This window comes from Rhinatrema bivittatum, chromosome 5, assembly GCF_901001135.1.
Source record: "Rhinatrema bivittatum chromosome 5, aRhiBiv1.1, whole genome shotgun sequence".
NCBI classification, from domain to species: Eukaryota; Metazoa; Chordata; class Amphibia; order Gymnophiona; family Rhinatrematidae; genus Rhinatrema; species Rhinatrema bivittatum.
In genome coordinates this window covers 73,719,917-73,744,368 of record NC_042619.1, presented here as the reverse complement: position 1 = coordinate 73,744,368, position 24,452 = coordinate 73,719,917, and the positions used below count along the sequence as shown (strand labels likewise).

Below are 24,452 nucleotides of genomic sequence, written 5' to 3'. Positions count from 1 at the left end.
GTTTATTCCTGGCTTTCTGAAGGCCAAGTCCTCACCCAGTGCACTTTACCATAGGCCTAATACCATATGGGATCCAGTAAACTGCCTTGATTACTAGGAGAAAGGTAGTTTATTAAGTCTATTAAACTATTATTATTGAAAGTGTATTTGTTTGCAGTGTATGCCTATATAATATATATGTTGTTGTAAGTGATATTTTTACTTCAGAAGATTGTACTTTGAATGTCTATTTTCCATATGCAATCTGCCCTTTTAGGTTGGGGAAGTTAATACATTTTAAAATGGAAAAGAATACATAAGTTTTAATTATGTGGGGTGGGGTGGGGAGGGGGATTGAAAGGCTGTGAGGTTTGTCTAGGGCATCTAATACCCTTGTATCAGCCCTAAGAGAGAGTGTGTCACACACACAGACTCTCACCAATCACCAACCTCTCACACCCCCAGGGGGCAGATCCTGGAGAAGGGTGGGAGGCAGGCAATAGGGAATGGAGGAGTCCTGTTTCTAGACCCAGGAGGTGGGGCAGCCACCCTAGTGTGGATGCCGAAGACTGAGAATAAAAAAATAACAGGCCCAAAACTGAGTGGTTAGAGCAGTGAGCTGCAAACAAGGGAAGCCAGGGTTCAAATCCTATTGCCATTCCTTGTGACCTTGGGCAAGTCACTTTACCCTCCATTGCACCGGGCCATGGAGGGTGGGGCATTTCATCCTTCGCCTCAGGCAGCAGATTGCCTTGAGCCACCCCTGAGTACCTTCTTGCCTATCTTGTATACATCCTCTGGCTTTCTGCTGCAATCTTTTGTAGGCAGTGATAATTTCTATTGGGCGAACATAAAACCACATGGGTCCCTTAGTCACATGTGACTGCATGGCTGAAGGAAGGAAGCATTTATAGCTAGAGAACCTTTTGAGGTGGGAATTCCCACAGGAGAGGTCATCTACTCCATTCCACCCCTGCCTCCAGACAAAGTCCACTGTACCTAAACCATCTCATCTAACCATCTGTTTTGCTTTTTGAGTTTTATTATGCTTCACTTTATTGGCGCAATTGCCATTAGGGGCGTAGTTATTGGGTTTAACTGTACAATCAGAAAGCTTCTGCCCACGCTATGTTCCCTGCTGTTTGATAATGAGATTTGATTGTGTTGTTTAAGTGCTGTCTCTGCCTGTTGTGTAGAATATAGTGGAGTAATGGTAAGGTTAAGAGGTAGCTTAAAACTAATTTAGCTTTCACTGTCCTTGCACTCAGAAATTCTGAGACTGTCCGCATGTAACACCATTGCTTGTGTGTGAAGGTCACCTCGCCGTGCAACTTGAAGGCCAGCTGCACAGGTCACAATGGTATCTCATAGCATTTTGTATCTTTTGAGCACAATGTATTTAACCAGGCAGTGTTTTAATGTATTTATATTTGACTATTCAGTGGTGGGGGTTTTCACCCAAAATATTCAGTTTAAAATTAAAGGTAAAAAAAAAAAATGCTGTTGAACCAAACCCCATGGAGTCCTCCTAGTCTTACACTGAGGTGGAATAAATTGGTGGATGTGGTGATGACATTTATTAAATGGGAAGTGGCAGTCCTTGCTTTGACACTGATTCTGTCTTCTTAATTGGCCAGGCTGATACAGCAGCTGAGTGTAAAAGACACAGAATGCGGGGATGGGCATAGGAATTTATATACTCGTCTGTCTAAAGTGGAGGAATTGCAACTAGGCCAACCGGATGGGCCAATCTGGTCAACTATTGCCATCATTTACTACATTACTATGCCTTTGGGTTTAGAGCTGGGGTCAAGGCTGCCAGAGACACAAGCTTGGACCTGACTTCATAGGAAGTGGAATAAGAATTGAATAGATATGCAATAGTACAATTATAGTCCACAAGGGCTGTGATGGGTGGCGGCCAAAGCTAACATATGAGGTCCGTGAGTAATGATGGAGACTGTCCAGCTGGTAGGAGATGGTGAAACTAGTGTTTAAGCAGAAGCTGTTCTGCGTTTTTGTCCTCCCGCGTGTCTCCCTTGGGAAGTGATTTGTCATTGGTGCATATCCTGCAATGATTTTTTTTTCTTTTTGTTGCATTCACAGGCATGTTCTGAAGACAATTGCTCTGGGTCAGATGGTGTCGCTGTTTATATGTGGGACTGCCGTTACCAGTCAGTATCTGGCGGGCGAATACAAAGTCAATACGCCAATGCTTCAAAGTTTTATCAACTATTGTTTACTTTTTATAATTTATACCACAGTACTGGCGTTAAGGAAGGGTATGTACAATGATCATACACTCTTTCCCATCATAATATTTTTATTCCCCTGTGTTTCATAATCCCCCAAAATATACTTGGGACACTTGCCTTATTCAATATGGAACCAATGAGTGGAATGTCGATTCTGCCAGTCTGTTTTGTCCCAGTCTTGCGTGCCTTAAAGAAATTTGAACCACACATCACTGAAGTCTGTGAGAATCTTATTTGTCACAATATTAGCAAAAGTTCTGCCTGTGCAGTGCCAGTGCCAGTCTCCAGTTTAACTGGATTTGCTTGTCCTTATCTAGACCTGATGTCTGCTTCCTGGTACCAGCGTGGGCCAAAGCTCTTGTACCTGACTGGGTCTGCCCATTAGCGCTGGCACCCCTGAGTGGATGAGTGTCTCCTTTTTGCCAGTCTCACTTGCACATGCTGCCCTCCTCCTCACACCCAGCTAGAACTTTAGAAAGGGGCCCCGGAAACCCTGTGTGGCAGCAAAATATATGCAAGGAAGTATTCCCCGTACTTTGTAGGTGTTTGTAGGGAGATGAGAGAACATAAGAACACAAGAACATGCCATGCTGGGTCAGACCAAGGGTCCATCAAGTCCAGCATCCTGCTTCCAACAGAGACCAAAACCAGGCCACAAGAACCTGGCAAGTATCCAAAAACTAAGTCTATTCCATGTTACCGTTGCTAGTAAACACTCTGGCTTCACAGATTCTGGGACAGTATCGGCACCAGTGTAGTGGCTTTGCAGATTCTGGGACAGTATCGGCATCCGTGGTGTGGCTTCACACACAGCGGGGCAGTGTCCGCAGCTGGGGGGACGGGGGGCTTCCACACACACGCTGTCGGCACCCGCTGGGTAGTTGCACTCATACTGGGATGCTGATGGCAGGGTCCCAGCTAGTTGGCAGCACACAACAGCAGCAATGAGTGCAAGTCCACAACACGGTTTCTTCCCCGTCTAACAGGACATGGCTTGGGCCTGGGACGACCTTTTATTTACACAGGGTGCCAAGGCAGGCTCAAGATGTCGGCAACTCCACCCACTTGCAGCAAACACACACTGTGGAAACATGATCTGTAAAAAAACAACCCCCGAAAAAACAGAATGTCACCGTTCCCGCCAAATGGGCATACCATAGTATGCCAAAATGTCCCAAACAGGCAAGAGAGAGGCTGAGCTTGCCAAACTGAGAACACTTACCCACAGCTTGAAAAGCAGTAGAGCTAAAGGAGAATCTCCGTTGACTGTAAGTGACTGTAGCAGTCCTATCCTTCTATTGTTTGTCAATGTTAATTTATTTAGGGTCATTACATATGCCCATTGTAATAGCATAACCCGGAGTACACAGGAAGAAGTCAGTATGTGCATAACCAGTTTCATATGTTAGACGTTTCCATCAGTTCGTTGGCAGAATTACTTCATAAGAGGAACTAAGGTTTTATGCTCCCTGTTTTAATGTAACTTGTCATTTCTACTTAGACGTTAACTGGTTTCCCCATGTTCTAATGTAAACCGGTACGATAAGACCTGGTCTTGAGTATCGGTATAGTAAAAGAAGTTAAATAAATAAATAAATAAATAAATAAATAAGATGGAGTCCTGCCATGGGACTAGAATTATTTATTTGTAGATCCAGCAACAAAAATGTCATTGCTTTAGCTAAGAAGATTCTCTGCTAATAGAAGTAGTGATAGAATAATGGAGGCTGATATTCCAAACAAGCTGAGCTTTTAAATTTAGGCACCTGTTTACAGTTTAAACTCAGGGGCTGAAATGTTCAGCTGAAAATAGACCTAAATTTTGCCTAGATTTAGACTCCTAAGTTAGTGCCTAGTGCTTAAAATCAATACTGTGCACCTAACGTTTTCACCCCATTCCAACTCCTCCCCTATTGCCACCCATTTTTTAATTAGCACTCAGCCCTAGTCAGTTTTCACGAGGGCCAATTTAGGAACCTAACTCCCCAAGTTAGATACCTAAACCCTTTTGCAAATATATCTCTGTGGTGTCTTCCAGCTTTAAACAAGCTGGTGAAAAACAGCTACATTCTTCCTGGGAGATGGGAAACTGCTATTTCTCCTGAGCTAGACCCACAGAGGCATGTAAAAATATATAAACAAAAATATATGCTGGAAACCTTGCGGCACACACAAAAAAGTGGGTCAGTCGGCAGGAATGCCGTCATCGAGGCTTCAGCTCTTGTTCCTAGTCTGTTTCCTTACCTTTCATAAACGTTCAGCCCCTGCCTCCAGCCCGCTCACCCACTAGCTGTTTCCCTACTGTGGCTCCAGAGTGAGTGGGCTGGAGGCAGGGGCTGAATGTATATTGAAGGTGAATGCATATGGAAGGTGACGTTTTGACCACATGTGCTGAGCCGATCTAAAGCGAAATGCCGAAATGTGCAGTGCTCCTTCCATAGCCAGCGTTAACACGGCTGCTCATTTCTCTTTAACTAGGTGAGGACAGCTTTTTACATATCCTGAGAAAGAAGTGGTGGAAATATATTTTCTTGGCGCTCGCTGATGTTGAAGCCAATTATGCAATTGTAAAAGCTTACCAGTACACCTCAATAACCAGTGTCCAGGTAAGAATTCCACCCGTTTTCCTCTCGCACGTCATGCTTTCTGTTTTTAATACTGTGGGTATTCAGTCCACGGTGGTTGATGGGAAAGGCTGCAGAGCCATGTATCCAAAGAGTATTTCAGTGTGCTTTAGGATGATGAATCCTCTGAAGCATATCTATAACCTACTTTGAGATTGGTGATTTGGCATCTTTCTGCTAACTTACCCCCTCATTTATCATTTATTTATTTATTTGGAGCTTTTTATATACCGAGGTTTAGCGGAAGCCTTCACCCCGGTTTACATTAGAACATAATTTATACATAGAACATATCAAGGAACATGGTTTTAACAAGTTATGACTATATCAGTTAAAGGGACAAGGTGTAACAGAGAATGGAGTAAATAACTGATGACTCAAGGGTCAACAGATAACATTTTAACTTAGGTTGATAGTATTAAATAATGTTGACGGGTTAAAATATAACAGTTATTAAAGGTTTAGTTAGGGATTCGCTGGACGGGAAGGGTATGTCAATCATAGACTGCTAACATGTTTCAAGGAGTTGGGATGATAGCGGAAAAGCAGGGGGTAGGAGGGAGGGAGGGCAAGGGGCAGGGGAGGGTGAAGGAGGGGGGGCGGAAATAGCTTGGGATGCGTTATGAAGTTCTATGTGGAAGGTGCTAGGCTGGGTGCAGGGGAAGGAGAGTGGTTGGAGGTAGGGAGGATAAGGGGATGGGAGGTAGGAGGGGAGGGGAGGTTGGGGAAAAGTCTGAAATGGAAGCTGAAGACGATAGATATTGAAGGTGTTATAAGATGGATTAGCCAATGCCATCTCTGAAAGTCTGGCTGAAGATCCATGTTTTCAGTTCTTTTTTGAATGATTTGCTTTCGCTGATTGAGGTCAGGTAGCGTGGAAGGGCGTTCCATAGGTTTGGTCCCGCGATGGAGAGGGCTCTGTTTCTGGTATTCGTAAGCTTCGCCATGGGATAAGTGGGTACGTCGAGAAGTAATTTGCAGGCGGCTCTGGTGTTCCGTTGAGGTTTGTGTAGTTGGAACATTTTACTGATCGAGGCGTTGTCCGTTTTGTGTATGGCGTTATGAACCATTGTAAGGGTTTTGTATTCTATTCTCTGCATGATTGGTAGCCAGTGGAGGCTTCTTAATATAGGAGTGATGTGATCCAATTTTTTTTTGCCAGTTAGAACTCTGGCAGCCGCATTTTGCAACAATTGTAGTGGCTTTATAGAGGATTTGGGAAGGCCTAACAGTATCGAGTTGCAGTAATCAAGGCTGCTGAAAATCAGAGATTGTAGTACAGTTCGGAATTCTTGGTGGTGGAGGAGAGGTTTGAGATGTTTCAGTACATGTAGCTTAAAGAATCCTTCTTTGGTTTTGGTTGCTATGTTTGTTTTTAGGTTGAGATCCTTGTCGATCCATATGCCGAGGTCCTTAGTTGAGTTTTTTAGTGGGATGGTGATGTTGTCAATTAGAAGTGAGTGATGGGAGATAGTTTGATCCGAGATGTTTCTTCCTATGAGGATGCATTCCGTTTTATTCATGTTCAGGCATAGTTTTAGCTGGTTTAGTAAGTTTCTAATTGCGTAAGGTGGTTGGCTGCTTTGCGGAGTGCATCTTCTAGTGAGTTGGTAATGGGGATGATGAATTGAATGTCATCGGCGTACAGATAGAAGGATATTCCGAGACTGGAGATGAAGTGGCAGAGAGGGATTAAATATATGTTATCAAATGCGTTAAGGGCTTATCGTATGCGAAAAGCGCTGTTAACACATACGATTAGCCCTTAATGCATGCGAAAATGCCTTTAACGCATGTGATAGCACCATATTGTATGGTGCGATGTAAATCCAGAAAAGAGGAGGAGTTAGGGGCGGGAGTGGGTTTACCATTTTGCGAAGCCCTATCGCACGGCTTTAACGCCGATTTTGCTATCACCATAGATACCCAAGATACGTATTTATATCTCTATGGGAGGCCCACCTAGTAACTCGAGGTGAGGTTTAGGTATTAGTGTAGGGGTTTAGGGGCCACTTTGACATTCAATGTGAGACTTGTGAACATTTGATGACCCTCGGAGTGAGGAAACTCACCCAAAGATGAGATTTGTGCAATGTTCTCTCAACCTAGCTTGATGTTACCCATGTATATAGAGTCCATCTCCAGTAGATGGTGGATGTGAATCTCCCTATTGGGGATTGCTTTAAAGTTTAGAAGGAGAAAAGAAGAAGGAAATTCAACTTGCTCTCCTGTGGTGATACCTTATGGGTTCCTCCCTCAGTTGAGAATTCCTGAGGTGATTTCAATGGTCCCTCAGATGAGTGCCTTGGTCTGGTAGCTGGTTTTTCAACTGGCATAGACTTGGCTGTAAAAAAAAAAAAAATAGTTGAAAGGCAAGCAGGTGCAGGAAGCTGAGCGAGGCAGTGAAGGCCTATGCCCTCTCTCCCCAAAGCCGGAGACCAATCTTGTACTCAGCTGGGATGGGTATTTAAAAAAAAAAAAAATTATGAAGAGATGGGGAGTTGAGTAGGGAACAAAGTCAGCATGGCTTTACCCAAGGCAAGTCTTGCCTCACAAATCTGCTTCACTTATTTGAAGGGGTTAATAAACATGTAGATAAAGGTGAACCAGTAGATATAGTATATTTGGATTTTTAGAAGACATTTGACAAAGTTCCTCATGAGAGGCTTCTAGGAAAAGTAAAAAGTCATGGGATGGGAGGCGATGTCCTTTCGTGGATTACAAACTGGTTAAAAGACAGGAAACAGTAGGATTAAATGGTCAATTTTCTCAGTGGAAAAGGGTAAACAGTGGAGTGCCTCAGGGATCTGTGCTTGGATCGGTGCTTTTCAATATATATATAAATGATCTGGAAAGGAATACGACGAGTGAGGTTATCAAATTTGCAGATGATACAAAATTATTCAGAGTAGTTAAATCACAAGTGGATTGTGATAAATTGCAGGAGGAACTTGTGAGTCTGGAAAACTGGGCATCCAGTTGTCATCCAGATGTCATTTAATGTGGATAAGTGCAAGGTGATACATATAGGGAAAAATATCCCATGCTATAGTTACACAATATTAGGTTCCAGATTAGGAGCTACCACCCAGGAAAGAGATCTAGGCGTCATAGTGGATAACACATTGAAATCGTCGGTTAAGCGTGCTGCGGCAGTCAAGAAAGCAAACAGAATGTTGGGAATTATTAGAAAGGGAATAGTGAATAAAACAGAAAATGTCATAATGCCTCTGTATTGCTCCATGGTTAGACCGCACCTTGAGAGGTCTAGAACGGGAAGATGTGAATCGGTTATTTACTCTTTTGGATAATAGAAGGACTAGGGGGCACTCCATGAAGTTAGCATGTAGCACATTTAAAACTAATCAGAGAAAGTTCTTTTTCACTCAACGCACAAACTCTGGAATTTGTCGCCAGGGGATGTGGTTAGTGCAGTTAGTGTAGCTGGGTTTAAAAAAGGTTTGGATAAGTTCTTGGAGGAGAAGTCCATTACCTGCTATTAATTAAGTTGGCTTAGAAAATAGCCACTGCTATTACTAGCATCAGTAGCATGGGATAGACTTAGTTTTTGGCTACTTGCCAGGTTCTTATGGCCTGGATTGGCCACTGTTGGAAACAGGATGTTGGGCTTGATGGACCCTTGGTCTGACCCAGTATGGCATGTTCTTATAAGGAGGATTGCCAAGTTTGGGAAGAAACCAGTTTAGAATTGCCTTGTGATGAAGCATTCAGCAGAGGCTCAGCTGCTTTTGTCCGCTATGGAGCAGTCAGTTTTTAGTCTGCTGGGTTTCAGGATCTGCATGTAGATCTGCATGAACTACCTGGGGAAGTGCCTAAGGCAGAGCTTTCCAAACTTTTCATGTTGGTGACACACTTTTTAGACAAACATAATTTCACGACACGGTAATTCAGTCTACTAGTAAACCAGAGGTTAAAGGTTAAACGAACGAAACATATTTCGACAATTATGTATGTTTCCTTAAATATATACATAAATAAAATGTTTCACGACACAACCTATCTCATGAAAACCTTAAATTTATATTAAAAATATATATTCCAAGATTCATGTTATTGTTATAATTTATGAGAAACAATAATAAAACAAATTGTCTGTCCCCCACACACTCATCTCTCTCCTCCCCCCAGCACATGTCTGGCCCCCACACACTCATATCTCTCCCCCTCAAGCACATGTCTGTCCCCCAGCACGTTTGCCCCCCACTCACTCATCTCTCTCCCCCCAGCACATGTCTGGCCCCCACACTCATGTACCTCGTCTTTTTGATTGTTGCCAGTTAAGTGCTTCACTCCCTTCCATGATCACCAGACACTGCTGCTTGCAGTCAGTACTCCTCATGGCCAGGCCTCATCGGCAGCAGCAGCCAATGCAAGGATGGCTGGGCTCGTTCCACCCACCAAGCCCCCCAAAAAAAACGCGATTGACAGCAAAAATCACCCAATAATAAGCAACCCATAAACTGAAAAAAAAAGTGAATCTCTAGAAAAAAAAAGCCCAAACTCGCATCAGAGTTGACCGGGCTTGCGCGACACACCTGCACACTGCAGGCGACACACTAACGTGTCCCGACACACAGTTTGGAAAGCTCTGGCCTAAGGGGTGTGTGTGTGTGTGTGTGTGTGTTGGGGTGGGGGTTCCTTACTTAGATACCTACAAGTAGGGTGTGCAGTTGAACTATTGACTGGGACTGTGATTTATTAGAACATTCTTTTTTTGTATTCAGTGTACCTACTGTGTGTTTTTACATGCAATTGGGTTTTACCAGTAAAGGATTTTGAACAACACTTAGAGTACTGGTGTCTTTTCCTATGGGACTTGTTGGAGAGGACCTCCAGAAAAAAGCATAAGGGCCTTTCCCCCTACGTGGTGGGGGGGGGGGGGGAACCCAGGAGCATATATGCTACAATGGCCTACAAACTCCCCTGTCACTGAGGAGAATTTGGAGCAAGGGTTACATTTAGTTGCAGTGTGAACTGGTTTTTGACTTGTGTGAGAGAGTTTCTGTCTGAGGAGCAATTTCCCAGCAGCAAACTCTCTGGTGCCTCTCACATATTGCCTTCAGAGGGAATACTTAGCAAATTCATCTGTAGAAATGGTCCACGGGTGGTAACTAGAGGTGGGTTAATACTGGTTGCCAAGATGGACAGTGAACGATAACAGGTGTCAAGAAAACAGATGAAAGGATCGCATACTCTGGGTTTCAGATGTATCCCAGCAGTGTGTTCCAACGTGGGGCCATGCAGACACCCAGTTGCAGGAGTGTTGATGCAAACTATTGATAAAACTGAAAGCCCATCTGATGAGCTGGGCACTGGTTTGGTGGTTCTGTGGGCGATAGGTTGATATTGTAATGTAAAGAAAAGCATATTTTGGCAAAAATAAAAAGGGGAAAAAAAGAACCCTAGTCGGAAAGGAAAGAAAATACAATCTGAAAATCAGCGGGAGGTCTCTGGGTGAGTAGATGGGCTGCATTGGCTGAATGAGTTAGGTTGCTTTGTGCTAAGATTTCTTATCTGTATCCGGTTTGTAGTGGACTGCAGAAGGCATAACAGTAATTATTATGATTAATAGAGAATCGCCTCAATTATGTGAGGAGGAGGAGGAAACTGCTTTTCAGTTTTTATTAGCCACAGAGGCTACAGGATAAGGGTTCGTTAACTAGAAGAATTAAATTGGGGCCAAAAGTGTGTGAAGCTGTCCAGAACCAGAGTGAAAAGGGCACAGAGTATCAGAAGTGGGGAACTTACAAGGCTCCTGAGCAGCAGTGTGAGGAATCCATGGCAAGTGTTAAAGCAAAAAAACCAAACATAGTTTCATAGAATCAAAACTAAAAGTAAACATTTTACTCAGAGCAGCTACGACTTCAAATACAGCAACTGCGGTATTCTAGTAGGCAATATATTTATGTATTGCCACCCATGGGCCTGCCCTCTTATAGTGAACTTCTTCTTTTTCTTTCTTTCTTTCTTTTTTTTGTTTGGTTTGGTTTTTTAATCAGATTTCAAAGCTGACGTCACCCTACATACACCCCTGCAGTGACCCCAGCTCTCCGGTATTATCAGTCTCCAGCAGATGGTGGACGTGCCTATCCCTATGGGATTGCTGTACTTTTTGTAAGGAGAAATTCTACTTTTTAAATTGAAGGAACAATGAGCCCCGCTGTCCTGCGGTGATATCTAAAGGTCCCTCCCCCAGTTGAAAATTCCTGAGGCAATTTCAGAGATCCCTCAGAGGTGTGTCTTGGACCGGTAGCTGGTTCCCGGCATGGACTTTGCTGCTTAAGCAGGAAGTCGAGTGCGGCAGTGATGGCCAAAGCCCCCTCTCCCCCCACAGCCGGAGACCGTCTCTGTACTCAGCCGGTAAGCGCTAAGCCCAGGTAAGTGTAAAAAAAAAAAAAAGAGAGAAGAGGATTTACCTTCCGATTCAGACATTTTGGAGGGGTTCGGCAAGACTTCCTCCAGTCTCCTTGCTTGGTGCGCCATACCGACATCTTTCCCAATCCTGTTGGGGTAAGGGGCTGTGTGCTTCCGAGCGGATTGAGCAACCCCTGGTGGGCTGTGCCCCGCTTTAAGTTTGGTCAGCTCACCATGTGGTAGGCTGCGGCGGCACCATCTTGCACGTGTCTTCTTGTGTGCTGTATTGCCCTCCAAAGAATGTTGGTATATGTAATGCGCATAACGTTGTGGGCGTACATATGCGCAGAACCAGCCAGAGGCACAGGCTGTGCGGGTGTGACTCGCTGTGCCCCACGTAGGCGCTCAAAATCTGTGCGCATAGGAATTAAGCGCGAGTCGATAGAATGCCCAGTTACCGCCACCAATGGCGCCGCAGCCAAAAAACAGAAGTGCCTTTCTCTCTGTGCTGCTTGTCATATTAGGGCTGCACAGTCTGACCTGGATTCCAATTTATGTCAGCACGGTGGGGAAGTCCAAGGAGAGCTCCTTCCATTCAAAGAATGGTTTAGCCACAGCCTTAACTGGAAGTACCCCAGATCTGAGTACTCCATGGGTGAGGGAAATTCAGTGGCTTCTACCCCAATTACCTCCTGGGCTAGGCCTGGACCTGGCTGCCTTCTCTTGGGTGGAATTTTTCCAGGGTCTATAAGCCTTCGTAAAGGTGCAGTCTACTACCTCACTTGCCCCTGTCTGGGTGGAACCTCAGCCGGTAAGCCTTCCCTTTCCCAGTCCTATTGGCAAACCTCGAGACATGCCTCGTCTTACCAAGGGCATCCCTGGTAGGGACCTAGATGGCTCAGATGAAGAGGATGATCTGGATCCCTTGGAAGAAGGGGAAATTCCCCCTGAGTTGGAACCATATCGAACCATGTTGTAGTTTTTTCATAGAGATGAAATGCCGGCCTTGGTTTCCCAGACCCTGACTATGCTGGGAGTCCCCGGGACCTATGTCGGAACCAAAGAAGAATCCCATTTTCATCTCCCTATGGGAAAGCCTCTTGCTACTTTCTGGTACTGGAAGCCATCCAGGAGTTGATTTACCTGGAATGGGATACCTCGTAAGCAAGTTTTAAAGAGGGACAAGTGTTAGAAGCTCTATATCCACTGGATCTGGCAGTGAGAGAGAGCATTTGTATTTCTCTAAAGTGGATGTGCTGATCTGTGCCATCTCTAAGCAAACAACTATCCCAGTGAAGGGAGGAGCGGCCTTAAAGGATGCACATGATAGATGGATAGAGTCCATCCAAAAACAAACCTTTGACGCAGTAGCAATGACCTTGCAGACTGCTTCTTGTTGTGCCCTGGTAGCTTGTTTGTGCCTACTCCTCTATCAGGAGGTGGATGACTCGGGGGTAAATTCCAGAGTGGTTATGGAACCGGCCGCGGGCTCAGATCTAGTCCATACTTTGGCCAGAGGAGTGGCCTCAGTGGTGGCAGCGGCCAGAAGACAGCTAAGGCTGCAAAATTGGGCAGCAGATGCAACCTCCAAGGCCAGTCTTACAAAGATGCCCTTTAAAGGATCTCTCCTTTTTGGAAGTAAATTGGAAAAGCTGGCCAGTAAATGGGGTGAATCTCCAGTTCCCCGGCTACAGAAAAATATGCGGAAGCAGTTACAGGGCCTCTTGCCTATGAGGGGCTGATCCAGGACTCCCAACATTTTCGCCCCTACAGAAACTCAACTTTTCAGAGGTCTCAGTCCTTTTGTAGTCAACAGCCCAAGAGAGGGGCAGGCTTGGGTTCAGGTTTGTCTCGAACTCCCCAGTGAAGTTTTGCTGACCCACCTTCGGAACAAGGAGATAGGGGGTCGACTATCCCTCTTCTACAAGCAATGGATCGAGATCACTTTGGACAAATGGGTATTGGAATTTCACCTCACTCCTTGGGACATATTCATGATGTCTCCTTGCTACTACCAGCACAAGAAGCAGGCAGTGGAGATTACTATTTTAAGGCTCCTCAGGATGAGGGCTATAATCCCAGTTCCTGCACCCCATGAAAAAATGGGGCGTTACTCCATCTATTTCATCATATCCAAGAAGAAAGGTTCCTTTAGCCCCATCCTGGACCTCAAGAGTGTCAACCGACATCTACGAGTGAATCATTTCCGCATGGAAACATTATGCTCTGTAATAATTAGAGATGTGAATTGGAACCGGAATCGGTTTGGATTCCGGTTCCGATTCACATCTTGGTTTTTTTTTTTCGTCCGGCCCGATCGCGGTTTTGTTTCGGCTGTACCCGAGCCGATAAACAAAAAACACACCCCGACCCTTTAAAACTAATCCCTTAGCTTCCCCCACCCTCCCGATCCCCCCCCAAAAACATTTTACAGGTACTTGGTGGTTCAGTGGGGGTCCCGGGAGTGATCTCCTGCTCTCGGGCCGTCGGCTGCCACTAATAAATATGGTGCCGATGGCCTTTGCTCTTACCATGTGACAGGGTATCCAAGCCATTGGCCGGCCCCTGTCACATGGAGGGAGCACCATCTTTAAAAATGGCGCAGGCCATCCAGTGCACCTACCATGTGACAGGGGCCGGCCAATAGCATGGATACCCTGTCACATGGTAAGGGCAAAGGGCCATTGGCGCCATTTTGATTAGTGGCAGCTGACGGCCCCCCACTGGACCACCAGGTACCTGTAAAAAGTTTTTTGGGGGGTCGGAAGGGTGGGGGAAGCTAAGGGATTAGTTTTAAAGGGTCGGGGTGGGTTTAGGGGTTATTTTTGTGTGCCGTTTTTCCCGCCCTCCCCCAAAACGATAAGAGAACCTCCACGAACAATATTGTGGGGTTTTCCTATTGTTTTGGGGGAGCCCCCGATTTCTGGCGATTTTTTTAAAAATATTGTACGATATTTTCAATCGTCCGAAGCCCGATTCACATCCCTAGTAATAATGGCCATAATATCGGGAGAGTTCTTAACCTCCCTGGGCCTATCCAAGTCCTACCTACATATTCCAATCCTTCAAGAACACTAACGTTTCCTATGCTTTGTGGTACTGGGTTGCCATTAACAGTTCCGGGAACTGCCCTTTGGCCAGCCACCACCCCCAGAACATTTTCCAAGATTATGGTGGTCATAGTGGCAGTGTTTGGAAAAGAAGGAATCCTGGTGCACCCATTCATGGATGACTGGTTGATCCGGGCCAATTCAATGGAATAGAGTCTCCAGGTGACCAAAATGAACTCTGTAGGGTAGTAAACCTGGACTCGCTTCAGGAACTCTGTAGGGTAGTAAACCTAGATAAGAGCAGTCTCAAGCCTTCCCAGTCCTTGGAATATCTGGGAATCTGGTTTGACACAAATAGGGCAAGGTCTTCCTTCTGACCAAGCAGATAAGGAAGTTGATGCCCAGGCGCGTCAGTTGATGAGCTTGATATGCCCGATGATGTGGCGCTATCTCCAAGTTCTTGGTTTGATGGCGGCAACCCTGAAAGTGGTGCCATGGGCAAGGACACACATGCAACCACTTCAACGCTCACTGCTGTCATGTAGGAACCCGCAGTCACAAGATTATTCGATTCGCCTTCACTTGCTGATGGGCATGTGTTCTCGGCTCCAGTGGTGGCTGCATGAAGCTCAACTGATTAGGGGTGTGCCCCTGTTCTCACCGAACTGGCTGGTCCTCATGACAGACTCGAGTCTCCGGGGCTGGGGAGCTCACTGTCAGGAACTGTCGGCCCAGGGACATTGGACCGAAGAAGAGGCCCTTTGGAACATCAATTGCTTGGAAGCCCGGGCAGTCAGATCGGTGTGTCTACAATTCAGTCACAGACTTCAGGTTCATGCGGTTGCATGATGTCAGACAATGCAACAACGATAACCTATATCAACTGCCAGGATGGAACCAAGAGCCAGCAAGTGTCACAGGAGATAGACCTCCATATGGAATGGGAAGAAATACATCTACAGATGGGTTCAGCTTCCCACATCACAGGAAAAGACAACATCAGAGCAGACTTTCTAAGCAGGGAGAGTCTGGATCCAGGAGAGTGGGTGCTGTCGGCCAAAGCCTTTCAACTGATGGTAGATTGCTAGGGCCTCCCATCTATCGACCTGCTGGCCACATTTCACGATGTGAAAGTTCCCCGATTCTTCAATTGTAGAAGATATCTGTGGTCTCTGGGGATCGAAGCTCTCATCAGACCTGGCCGGAAGATGAATTACTATACGCCTTCCTTCCATGGCCCCTTCTGGGCAGGGTCATTTGCAGAATCGAGCATCATAGGGTATTAGTCCTATTAGTAGCTCCAGATAGGCCCAGGCGTCCATGGTATGCGGACATGTGGAGACTCCTGGTGGAGATCTCCCTGTGCCCTCCACCGTACAGGGACCTGCTACAGCAAGGACCGGACCTTCACGAGGATCCGACTCGATTCTGTCTTACGGTCTGGCCCTTGAGAGGGCTCGCCTGATGAAGTTAGGATATTCTGCAGTGGTAATTGCCACCTTATTCCGCGCTTGGAAGTTCTCTATGTCCCTAGCATATGTGCGGGTCTGGGGAGTTTTTGAGGCCTGTTGTGAGGAACACAATGTCCCCCCTCGGGCAGTCAAATTCCCGCTAATTCTGGAATTTTTGCCAGACGGCGTGAATAAAGATTTGGCCTTTAATTCCTTGAAGGTACAGGTAGCGTCTCTCTCGTGTTTCAGGGACGAGGTGAACGTAACCCCTTTGTCGACTCCTCCGAACGTGGTCCATTTTCTGAAAGGGGTGAAGCACCTTCAGCCACCCCTAAGGTGCCTGGTTCCCTTGTGGAATCTTAATCTAGTATTGTAATTTTTGGCAGTCTTTCCTTGCATTTATAACCTTGAAAACGGTGTTCCTGATGGTTATATGCTCAGTACGTCGCATCTCTGAACTGCAGGCATTGTTGTGTTCGGAACCGTTCCTCCGGATGACTCCAGAAACGTTACAGCTTTGTACTGTTCCATCCTTCTTGCCCAAGTTTCATTTGAATCAGTTCATTTCATTGCCAACCTTGGATAAGCACAAGGATGCGGAGGAATACCGCCTCCTCCGTCATTTGAATGTCAGTAGACTTTTGGTGCCGAATCTGGAAGTTTCAGAGCCAGTCCAAAAGATTGACCGCCTGTTTGTCCTTCACGGTGGAAGGAAGCAGGGTCAAACCAACTTTGCTGGCTACCATAGCTCACTGGATTAAGGAGGTGGTCACGAGATCCTGTGTGGAGGCAGGAAAGCCATTACCTTCTCAGGTTAAAGCTCATTTCGCTAGGGCTCATGCGGTCTCATGGGCGGAAGTTAGACTGCTGTCTCCCATCAATATCTGCCGAGTGGCGATGTGGTCCTCTTTGCACACCTTCACCAGGTTCTATTGCCTGGATGTACAGGCCCGAGAGGACGCAGCCTTTGCACAGGCGGCGTTGACTGGACTGCTGAGAAGCATTTCTCTACTTAGCCAAAGAACATACCTGACACGGGGCAGTGGGAGTACAAGTTTCCTCACGTTGCCCTGCCAATGCGCCCCTACCCTGCTCTAAGGGGGAGAAAGCAATTCACGCTCCTTGCCTGTGCTCAGCCAGCTCTAGCGATTCTGCTGCTCAGTCTGCCAGATTTGCGAGGGTGGATTTCTAATGAAACGAAGACCTGGACTTGAGAGATCAGTTGATTTCATGCAGTTGCTTCCTGTCAGTACTGATCTGAGCTGACTTTAAAACTGGAGGCCTGGAGATAAAAGACTCTGTGTTAACTCTGTGTGAATTCTCTTTAGCTATCCAGTCAGAGATTTCTGCCCTTCTCAAATAAATGGTTGTTTAAGGAACTCAGATTGTGTAAAAAAAAAAAAAAGTTTTGAGTTTGGATTTCTGTAAAATCTGCAGGCCGGATCTGTACTTCAAGTGCAAGTCTATGAAAACAGACTTGCCAAGTTCACATCCTTTGGGACTGCTTTCATTTTAGCATATTCTGCTGATTTGCTACAATCTCGGCTTTATTATCTCCCTGGTCCTTTTCTTTGCCCGGAAAATCTGAGCCTCTTATTTTTTTTTTTTTTTCCACAAAGACCTTGACATTTTTACAAAACAGAGTCCCGCTTGAATTTGCCTGATGTGTTACATTCCTTGCTCATGTTTTTGTCCTTGGCTTTATCTTGAAAGCCCTCCCTCCTGGGTTTTTATTCCCCTCCTGCTTTTATTTTGCCTCTTCAGCTTCAAATGCTCGGTCACTTCTCAGATGCTGTACTTGCTTCGGAGGCCTCTTGCTTGCCATTTTCCTTTGGTCAATGACACTGGAGCAGAGAAACAGTCAATGTCAGTCTATAGAGGATGGGGAGAAGGAGAAAACATAGCAGATAAGGACTGCAAGGCCTGTGCAGCCTGTTCCTTCCTGATGCAATACCTCGGAGCTTTATCTCATGCTTTACCTCTGGCTGTATCAGAGCATCCCCTCTGTGCTTATCTAAGATCTTGTGAATTATGTTATTGATTGGTCCTCTTCTACCTTCTCTGGGAGTTATTTTTTTTGTTTTATTTTTTAAAATTTTGGTATCCATCATCCTTTGTAACTCTCTTTAACAGCATGAGTCCCATTGTCTAAGATCGCCCCATTTTGGACTATTTTCTTTGTAAAACTGCCTTCACTAAAACACTTTAGTGACAGATCATCCGTGTTTATTCTCCGGCCCTCTTAGAGACTGTATCTTGTCAGCATTTGTGCAGTTTTACCGGCTGTCTTTCTTCATTTGACTCTTCTTCCTTGGCACATCCCACATCACTTGAGGATGGCCTACAGTGATAACTCATTTAAAATCTCACTTAAATTGACAAGTTTACTGTGGAAATGGAGCCCAAACTCTGAGGTCGTACTTTTATTAATGAAACAAAGCTTGGAAAGAGTATTTTGTAACCCTGAACAATGAACACAGATAGTATTAAAATCTGTAGGTACTGGGTCTTGTCAGATCTGTCATGCCTCTTCTCGCTTCTGTCTTGTCTGGCTCTCACCTGCTTCTCACTATGAATAAAAGAAAGCTTACACTACATCAGCTGCCTGACACTTCTGTAGGGAACATTTCTACACAGTTCAGAATTAACTTTACACAGAACAGCTCCTAAAAAAATCACTTCAGTGCAGCATATTTCTGCTCCAAGAGGAAAAAGGGTATTCGTAAAACAAACTGAAAGTGAAGTAGTGTCTGATACTTGTTTGATCAGGAGCTCCCAGCTTTCTCTGTCTGTACCTACTTGCGGGTCCTGCAGAACTTAAAGGTAGGTCCGGTGCTAAAGCTCCATTGTGATCATGAAATCAGGAACATCAAAAGTGCAAAACAAGCCAGCAAGATGGAGGCTGGCCTGGTGACTCAGGTGGTAGTGCTACGCACTGGCATCAGAAGGCGCCTGGTTCCATCCCTGAGCTGAGTCTTCTGCTCCTCAGCTTAGCTGGGGCTAGGGTTGCTGCAGAGGTAGCATGACCCCCCCCCTGGAGAAGGAAACGTCATCGCTCTAGGTTAGCACCTGGTGGCCTTGTGGATATCACGCACAAGATTTAACAGGCCGATACTGTAGAGTGTGCCCAGCTGAGCGCACTGTTTAACCTTGGGCAGGCCTTAATTTCTGAGCAGCCCGAAAAAAGTGACCAGAAAAGCAGAAAGTACCGCTTTTCTGTACATCCTCCAACTTAATATCGTGGTGATATTAAGTCGGAGGAGCCAAAAGTTAAAAAAAAAATATACCGTATATTTTTTTAAAAAGTATGCCGGCAGGTTAGGTTAGGAAAACAGATGCTCAGTTTTACACCCGTCCATTTTTCCTAACCTGTGGCTGTGCACATTCGTAAAATTGAGCGTCCGTTTTCCTAACCTGCTGACATCCACCTCTCCTGGGCCAAGGAGGCGCTAGGAGCGCGCAATTGCCCCTAGCGCGTCTTTTTAGCGTGAACCCTCATTTGCATGCTGTATCGCGTGCCAGGAGAGGGGGCTGTGCGTGCGTTGAAAGAGTGAGCGCCAAAAATGGATGCGCTTTTTTAGCGTATTCGTACTGTATTGGCCTGAAAGGGCATAAATAAAAGTTTCTTTAAAGAATTGCTATGTTTGGTGATCTATGAATGTAAGTTTGTCCACCTTGAGTGGTCTCTGATACTTCAAGGTTAATAGCTACGGAGTCGTATATATGAAGATCACTTTACTGATATGTTCAGGCATGTTGCATATAAGGAACTGTATTCTTGTTACAGGTTGATTTGGGTCCGTGATTGCGGGGTTCTGGGGAGGGGAAGCTGATGTTTTGCCCCTGTGGTGACTGAACTGGGTATGGTGGGGGATTATGAACATATAGGGGAGGAAGTCTCCAGGTGATTGCAGATGAGGGCTTATAGCACTAGGATCCCAATACTGGTTCTAGTTGGGCCGGAGGCCCAGTGGCGTGGCAAGAAACCACCAGATCAAAAAAAAAATAATACAGCATGTTGGACATCTATTCTCTGTTGGGAGCTGGAAACCCCCATGACGTGTGCAAACACATTGTTTGGGCTGTCAAATGTCGGTACTGCACTCCACTGTATTGGTGGTACCGTGAGCATTTTAAAAATGCACAATCTTATTGTACTAATCTCCAAAGTGGATAGTTCAGGGTTTTGGCACACTGTCAGAAAATGTTGCCAACCCCTGCCTTAAGGCCATTTATCTGTTGCCTATCTTTGCATTCCTTATAGCCTCTCTTCTGTATCTTCTTCCCTATCTTGCCAACTCTCTCCAGTTCATTTCATTACTTTTCTTTCTAAACATAGAACATGATAGCAGATAAAGACTGTATGGCTCATCCAGTCTGCACAACCACATCTTCTGTTCAGATTTATAGTCCCTTCCTTTCCCTCAAAGATTCTGTTTTTCACATGCTTTTTAAAATTCTGATACTTTCCTCATCACCACCTTCATTCTCTGTAAAGAAATATTTCCATAGATTACTCCTAAGCCTACCCCCTTTCACTGTCATGCTTATGACCTCTTGTTCCAGAGCTTCCTTTCTGCTGAAGGAGGTCTGCCTCCTCTGCATTTATTCCTTGAAGATATTTAAATGCCTGTCATATTTGCCTCCTTTCTTCCAGGGCACGGTTAGATCTTTGTCTGTTCCCATAGTCTTTATTATGAAAACTATTGACCATTTTAGTAGATATCCTCTGCTCCAACTCTATTTGGTTTTTATCCTGAAAGTGCAGTCTCCAGATTTGTGCACAGAACTCAAAATTAGGTCTTGCCAAGTTATACAGAGGCAGTATCGCCTCTCTTTTCCTGCTGGCTGTTTCTCTTCCCAAGCACCCTCCTGGTTTGCCACCTTAAGATCATCAGATACGATCATCCTAGATCACGCTCCTGTTTTGTGCAGAGAAGAACTTCATCACCCACACTGTACTGCTCCCTCAGTTTTTTGCAGCCCAAATGTATGACCCTATATTTTGTAGTATTAAACTTTAATGGACAGACTCTAGACCATTCCTAAAGCTTAACTAGAATTGTCCTCATGTTTTACACACATTCCAGGATGACTACCTTATTGCAGATTTTGGTATCATCCACAAAAGGCAAACATTTCCTGATAGCTCTTCTACAATATTGCTTATGAAAATGTTGAAGAGAGCAGAACTGAGCACAGATCGCTACATCACACTGCTGGTAATCCTCCTTGGACTTAACTTCATTTATCCCTACCCTTTGTTGCTTCTCACTAACCTAGCTTCTAACCCAGTCAGCCAGTTTAGGACCCATACTTAGGCCATTTAGTTTGTTTGTAGGTCACCTGTGTGCAACTGTGTCAAGGGCCTTCTTGAAATCCAAGAACACTACTTGAGGTGCTCTTCCTTGATCTAACACTGTGGTCAACCAATCAAAGAAATTTGATTAGATTCATCTGAAAAGACTCACCTCTGGTAGGACTATGCTGCCTTGGATCCTGTAATACACTGGATTCTAGAAACTGCACTATTCTCAGTTTTTAGCAGTGATTCTATTAATTTACTCACCATTGAAGTCATTCTGGCCCACCTTTGGTTTTCAAATTCCTCCTTACTTCTGCTTTTGTAAAGAGGAACCACATCTTCCTGTCTCTACTTCTTTAGAACCACTCTCTCTGCTCTAAAGAAGCATTGAAAAGGTCAGTCAGTGGAGCTGCCAGAACGATCCCACATTCCCTTAAGGCCCTCTGATATATTCCTTCTGGCTCCATTACTTTATCTATTTTTAGTTTTGCTAGTTTTTCGCGGTCTTCTGAAAATTGTTTAAAGTATAACTTGTTTCAATTCCTGTTTGTGGCTGTTTTCTGTGGTCCTACTCCAAGCCCTCCCTCTACTGAATACTGAACAGAAACGTTTAAGCAATTCTTCTTTCTCCTCATCAGCTTCTGCTTATTCCTCCACCCTTCACCTTTGCCTCTTTCGATCCTATTTTTTGTACATCATTCTGTCACTAACATATCTCAAAGTCTTGCATCCCTGGTATGTTAACTATTTTTTCTTCCATTTGTGCCTTTGCTCTCCTGGCTACTCTTCCAACTTCTCTTAGCTTTTCCAGATATCTGTCATCCTCTTAATGCAATGTTTTGTAACCTATGAAAACTGATTTTTTTCTCTTACTTTTTCTGCCACTTCTTTAGAAAATCACAGTAGCTTTTTTTTCTCTTACCTTTTTATTCACTAACAAAAATGTTTGTTGCACTTAGTGTATTTGTTTTTTCAGAAGACACTTGACAAAGTTCCCCATGGGAGACTCCTCAGTAAATTACAAAGCCATGGGGTAGGAGGCAGTGTTCTATTGTAGACTGATAACTGATTAAAAGGCCAGAAACAGACAGTAGGATTAAATAGTCAGTTTTCCAACTGGAGAAAGTTGATTAGTGGAGCACCATAGGGATTGGTACTGAGACTGGAGAAAGAAATGAATGAGGTGATCAAATTTGCAGATGACACAATGGAAAAGGGTAAACAGTGGAGTGCTTCAGGGATCTGTACTTGTGTGTGGACCGGTGCTTTTCAATATATATATAAATGATCTGGAAAGGAATACGACGAGTGAGGTTATCAAATTTGTGGATGATACAAAATTATTCAGAGTAGTTAAATCACAAGCGGATTGTGATACATTACAGTAGGACCTTGCAAGACTGGAAGAATGGGCATCCATATGGCAGATGAAATTTAATGTGGACAAGTGCAAGGTGTTGCATATAGGGAAAAATAACCCTTGCTGTAGTTACACGATGTTAGGTTCCATATTAGGAGCTACCACCCAGGAAAAAGATGCGGCAACAATTCTGGTTGCTGCATCTCAAAAAAGATATAGTTGCGATGGAGAAGGTACAAAGAAGGGCAACCAAAATGATAAAGGGGATGGAACAGCTCCCCTATGAGGAAAGGCTGAAGAGGTTAGGGCTGTTCAACTTGGAGAAGAGACGACTGAGGGGGGATATGATAGAGGTCTTTAAGATCATGAGAGGTCTTGAACGAGTAGATGTGAATCGGTTATTTACACTTTCAAATAATAGAAGGACTAGGGGGCATTTCATGAAGTTAGCAAGTAGCACATTTAAGACTAATCGGAGAAAATTATTTTTCACTCAACGCACAATAAAGCTCTGGAATTTGTTGCCAGAGGATGTGGTTAGTGCAGTTAGTGTAGCTGGGTTCAAAAAAGGTTTGGATAAGTTCTTGGAGGGAGAAGTCCATTAACTGCTATTAATCAGTAGGGATTAGCCACTGCTATTAATTGCATCAGGAGCATGGGATCTTCTTGGTGTTTGGGTAATTGCCAGGTTCTTGTGGCCTGGTTTGGCCTCTGTTAGAAACAGGAAACTGGGCTTGATGGACCCTTGGTTTGACCCAGCATGGCAGTTTCTTATGTTCTTATTATTAAAAGTTGTTAAAACAGCAGTGTATTGCGAGGCACTGCATAAGGACCTTGTGAAACTAGGAGACTGGGCAACTGAATGGCAGATGAAGTTTAATGTGGAAAAGTGCAAAGTGATACACATAGGGAAAAATAATCCTAATTATAGGTACACCATCCTGGGTTATTTACTAGTAAAATCCTTGTGGACAATATGTTGAAATCCTCTGCTCAGTGTGCAACAATAGTCAAAAAAGCAAATAGAAGGTTTGAAATGATCCAGAAAGCAACGGAGAATAAAATTGAAAATACCATATTGCCCCTGAATTGAGCCATATTGTGACCGACTCTTGAGTATTATGTACAGTTCTAGTTACCCCATCTCTAGAAAGATATAGCAGAAATAGAAAAGGAGGGCAACAAAAATGATAAAGGGGATTGAACATCTTTCTTATGCTGAGTGTTATGGTTTTGAGGTGTGTGGTGGATTCTTATGTGCTGCAGTGATGGCCACTCTCACGGGGAGGAGCCCCATGGGGAACTGCAGTACCAAGCTAGATTCAGATGCACAAACACAGAGAGAGTTTATTGTACAGCTTGTAGAGTTCACCAGAGTGGCAGTAGTGAGCAGATTCCTGCAGCAGCAGTCTTGGGTCCTTGACTGAGGAGACCTGTCCCACAATGGTGGTATAGGGAGCTCCGATGCAGATTTTCAATGAGGAGCTGTAGGTGAGACAGACTGGTAGATGTTAGATTACACTCTTGTAACTGTAATGGTGGAGTTCCCAGCAGGTAGAAGTAATGATATCAGGCACCAAGGTAGACAGCTCAGGCCCTCGAGGAGCGAGTACCAGGATACTGGATAGGCACTTGGAAAGAAGCATAGAGACCCCGAGGAGCGGGTACCCAAGTAGTAGAACCCCGGAGGGTAGAGAGAGAGAGCTTCTAGGAGCAGCAGGAAGCGGCAGAGTAGCTAGAACGGAGAAGTCCAATTGTTGCTAACTCAAAGTCAGTTAGCAAATGGACAGAGGTGGTGAGCTTCCGGGGCCGTCCTGGGAACTCCCATGCTGGCTCCTTTAAAACGACAGCTGACGTCGCCGTGCAGCTTCGGCAGCGTCTCAGCCGCGAGGGAAGGCATCTCGGCCCTGGAGCAGGCCCGAGGGAAACCAGCCGCATCCTTCAACCCCGCTTCGGCGGCCCCGAGACCAATGAGCCGCCGCGGAGGTGGGTAAGCAGGCTTGACCCCAGCCTTGAGGGTCGAGGAGCATAACAATGAGAGGCTATTCAGGCT

General features: G+C 45.0%; 1 protein-coding gene across 2 annotated transcripts in view; it reads left to right on the top strand.

The window, feature by feature from the left end:
• The window catches only part of SLC35F2 (solute carrier family 35 member F2), a 73,827-nt gene that overhangs the window by 22,689 nt on the left and 26,686 nt on the right, over positions 1-24,452 (top strand). For both annotated transcript variants that reach the window (XM_029602458.1, XM_029602457.1), the window contains exons 2-3: positions 2,086-2,261; positions 4,713-4,840. In XM_029602458.1, the coding sequence (XP_029458318.1) occupies positions 2,086-2,261; positions 4,713-4,840 (304 nt within the window). The remainder of the gene's footprint in view (positions 1-2,085; positions 2,262-4,712; positions 4,841-24,452) is intronic.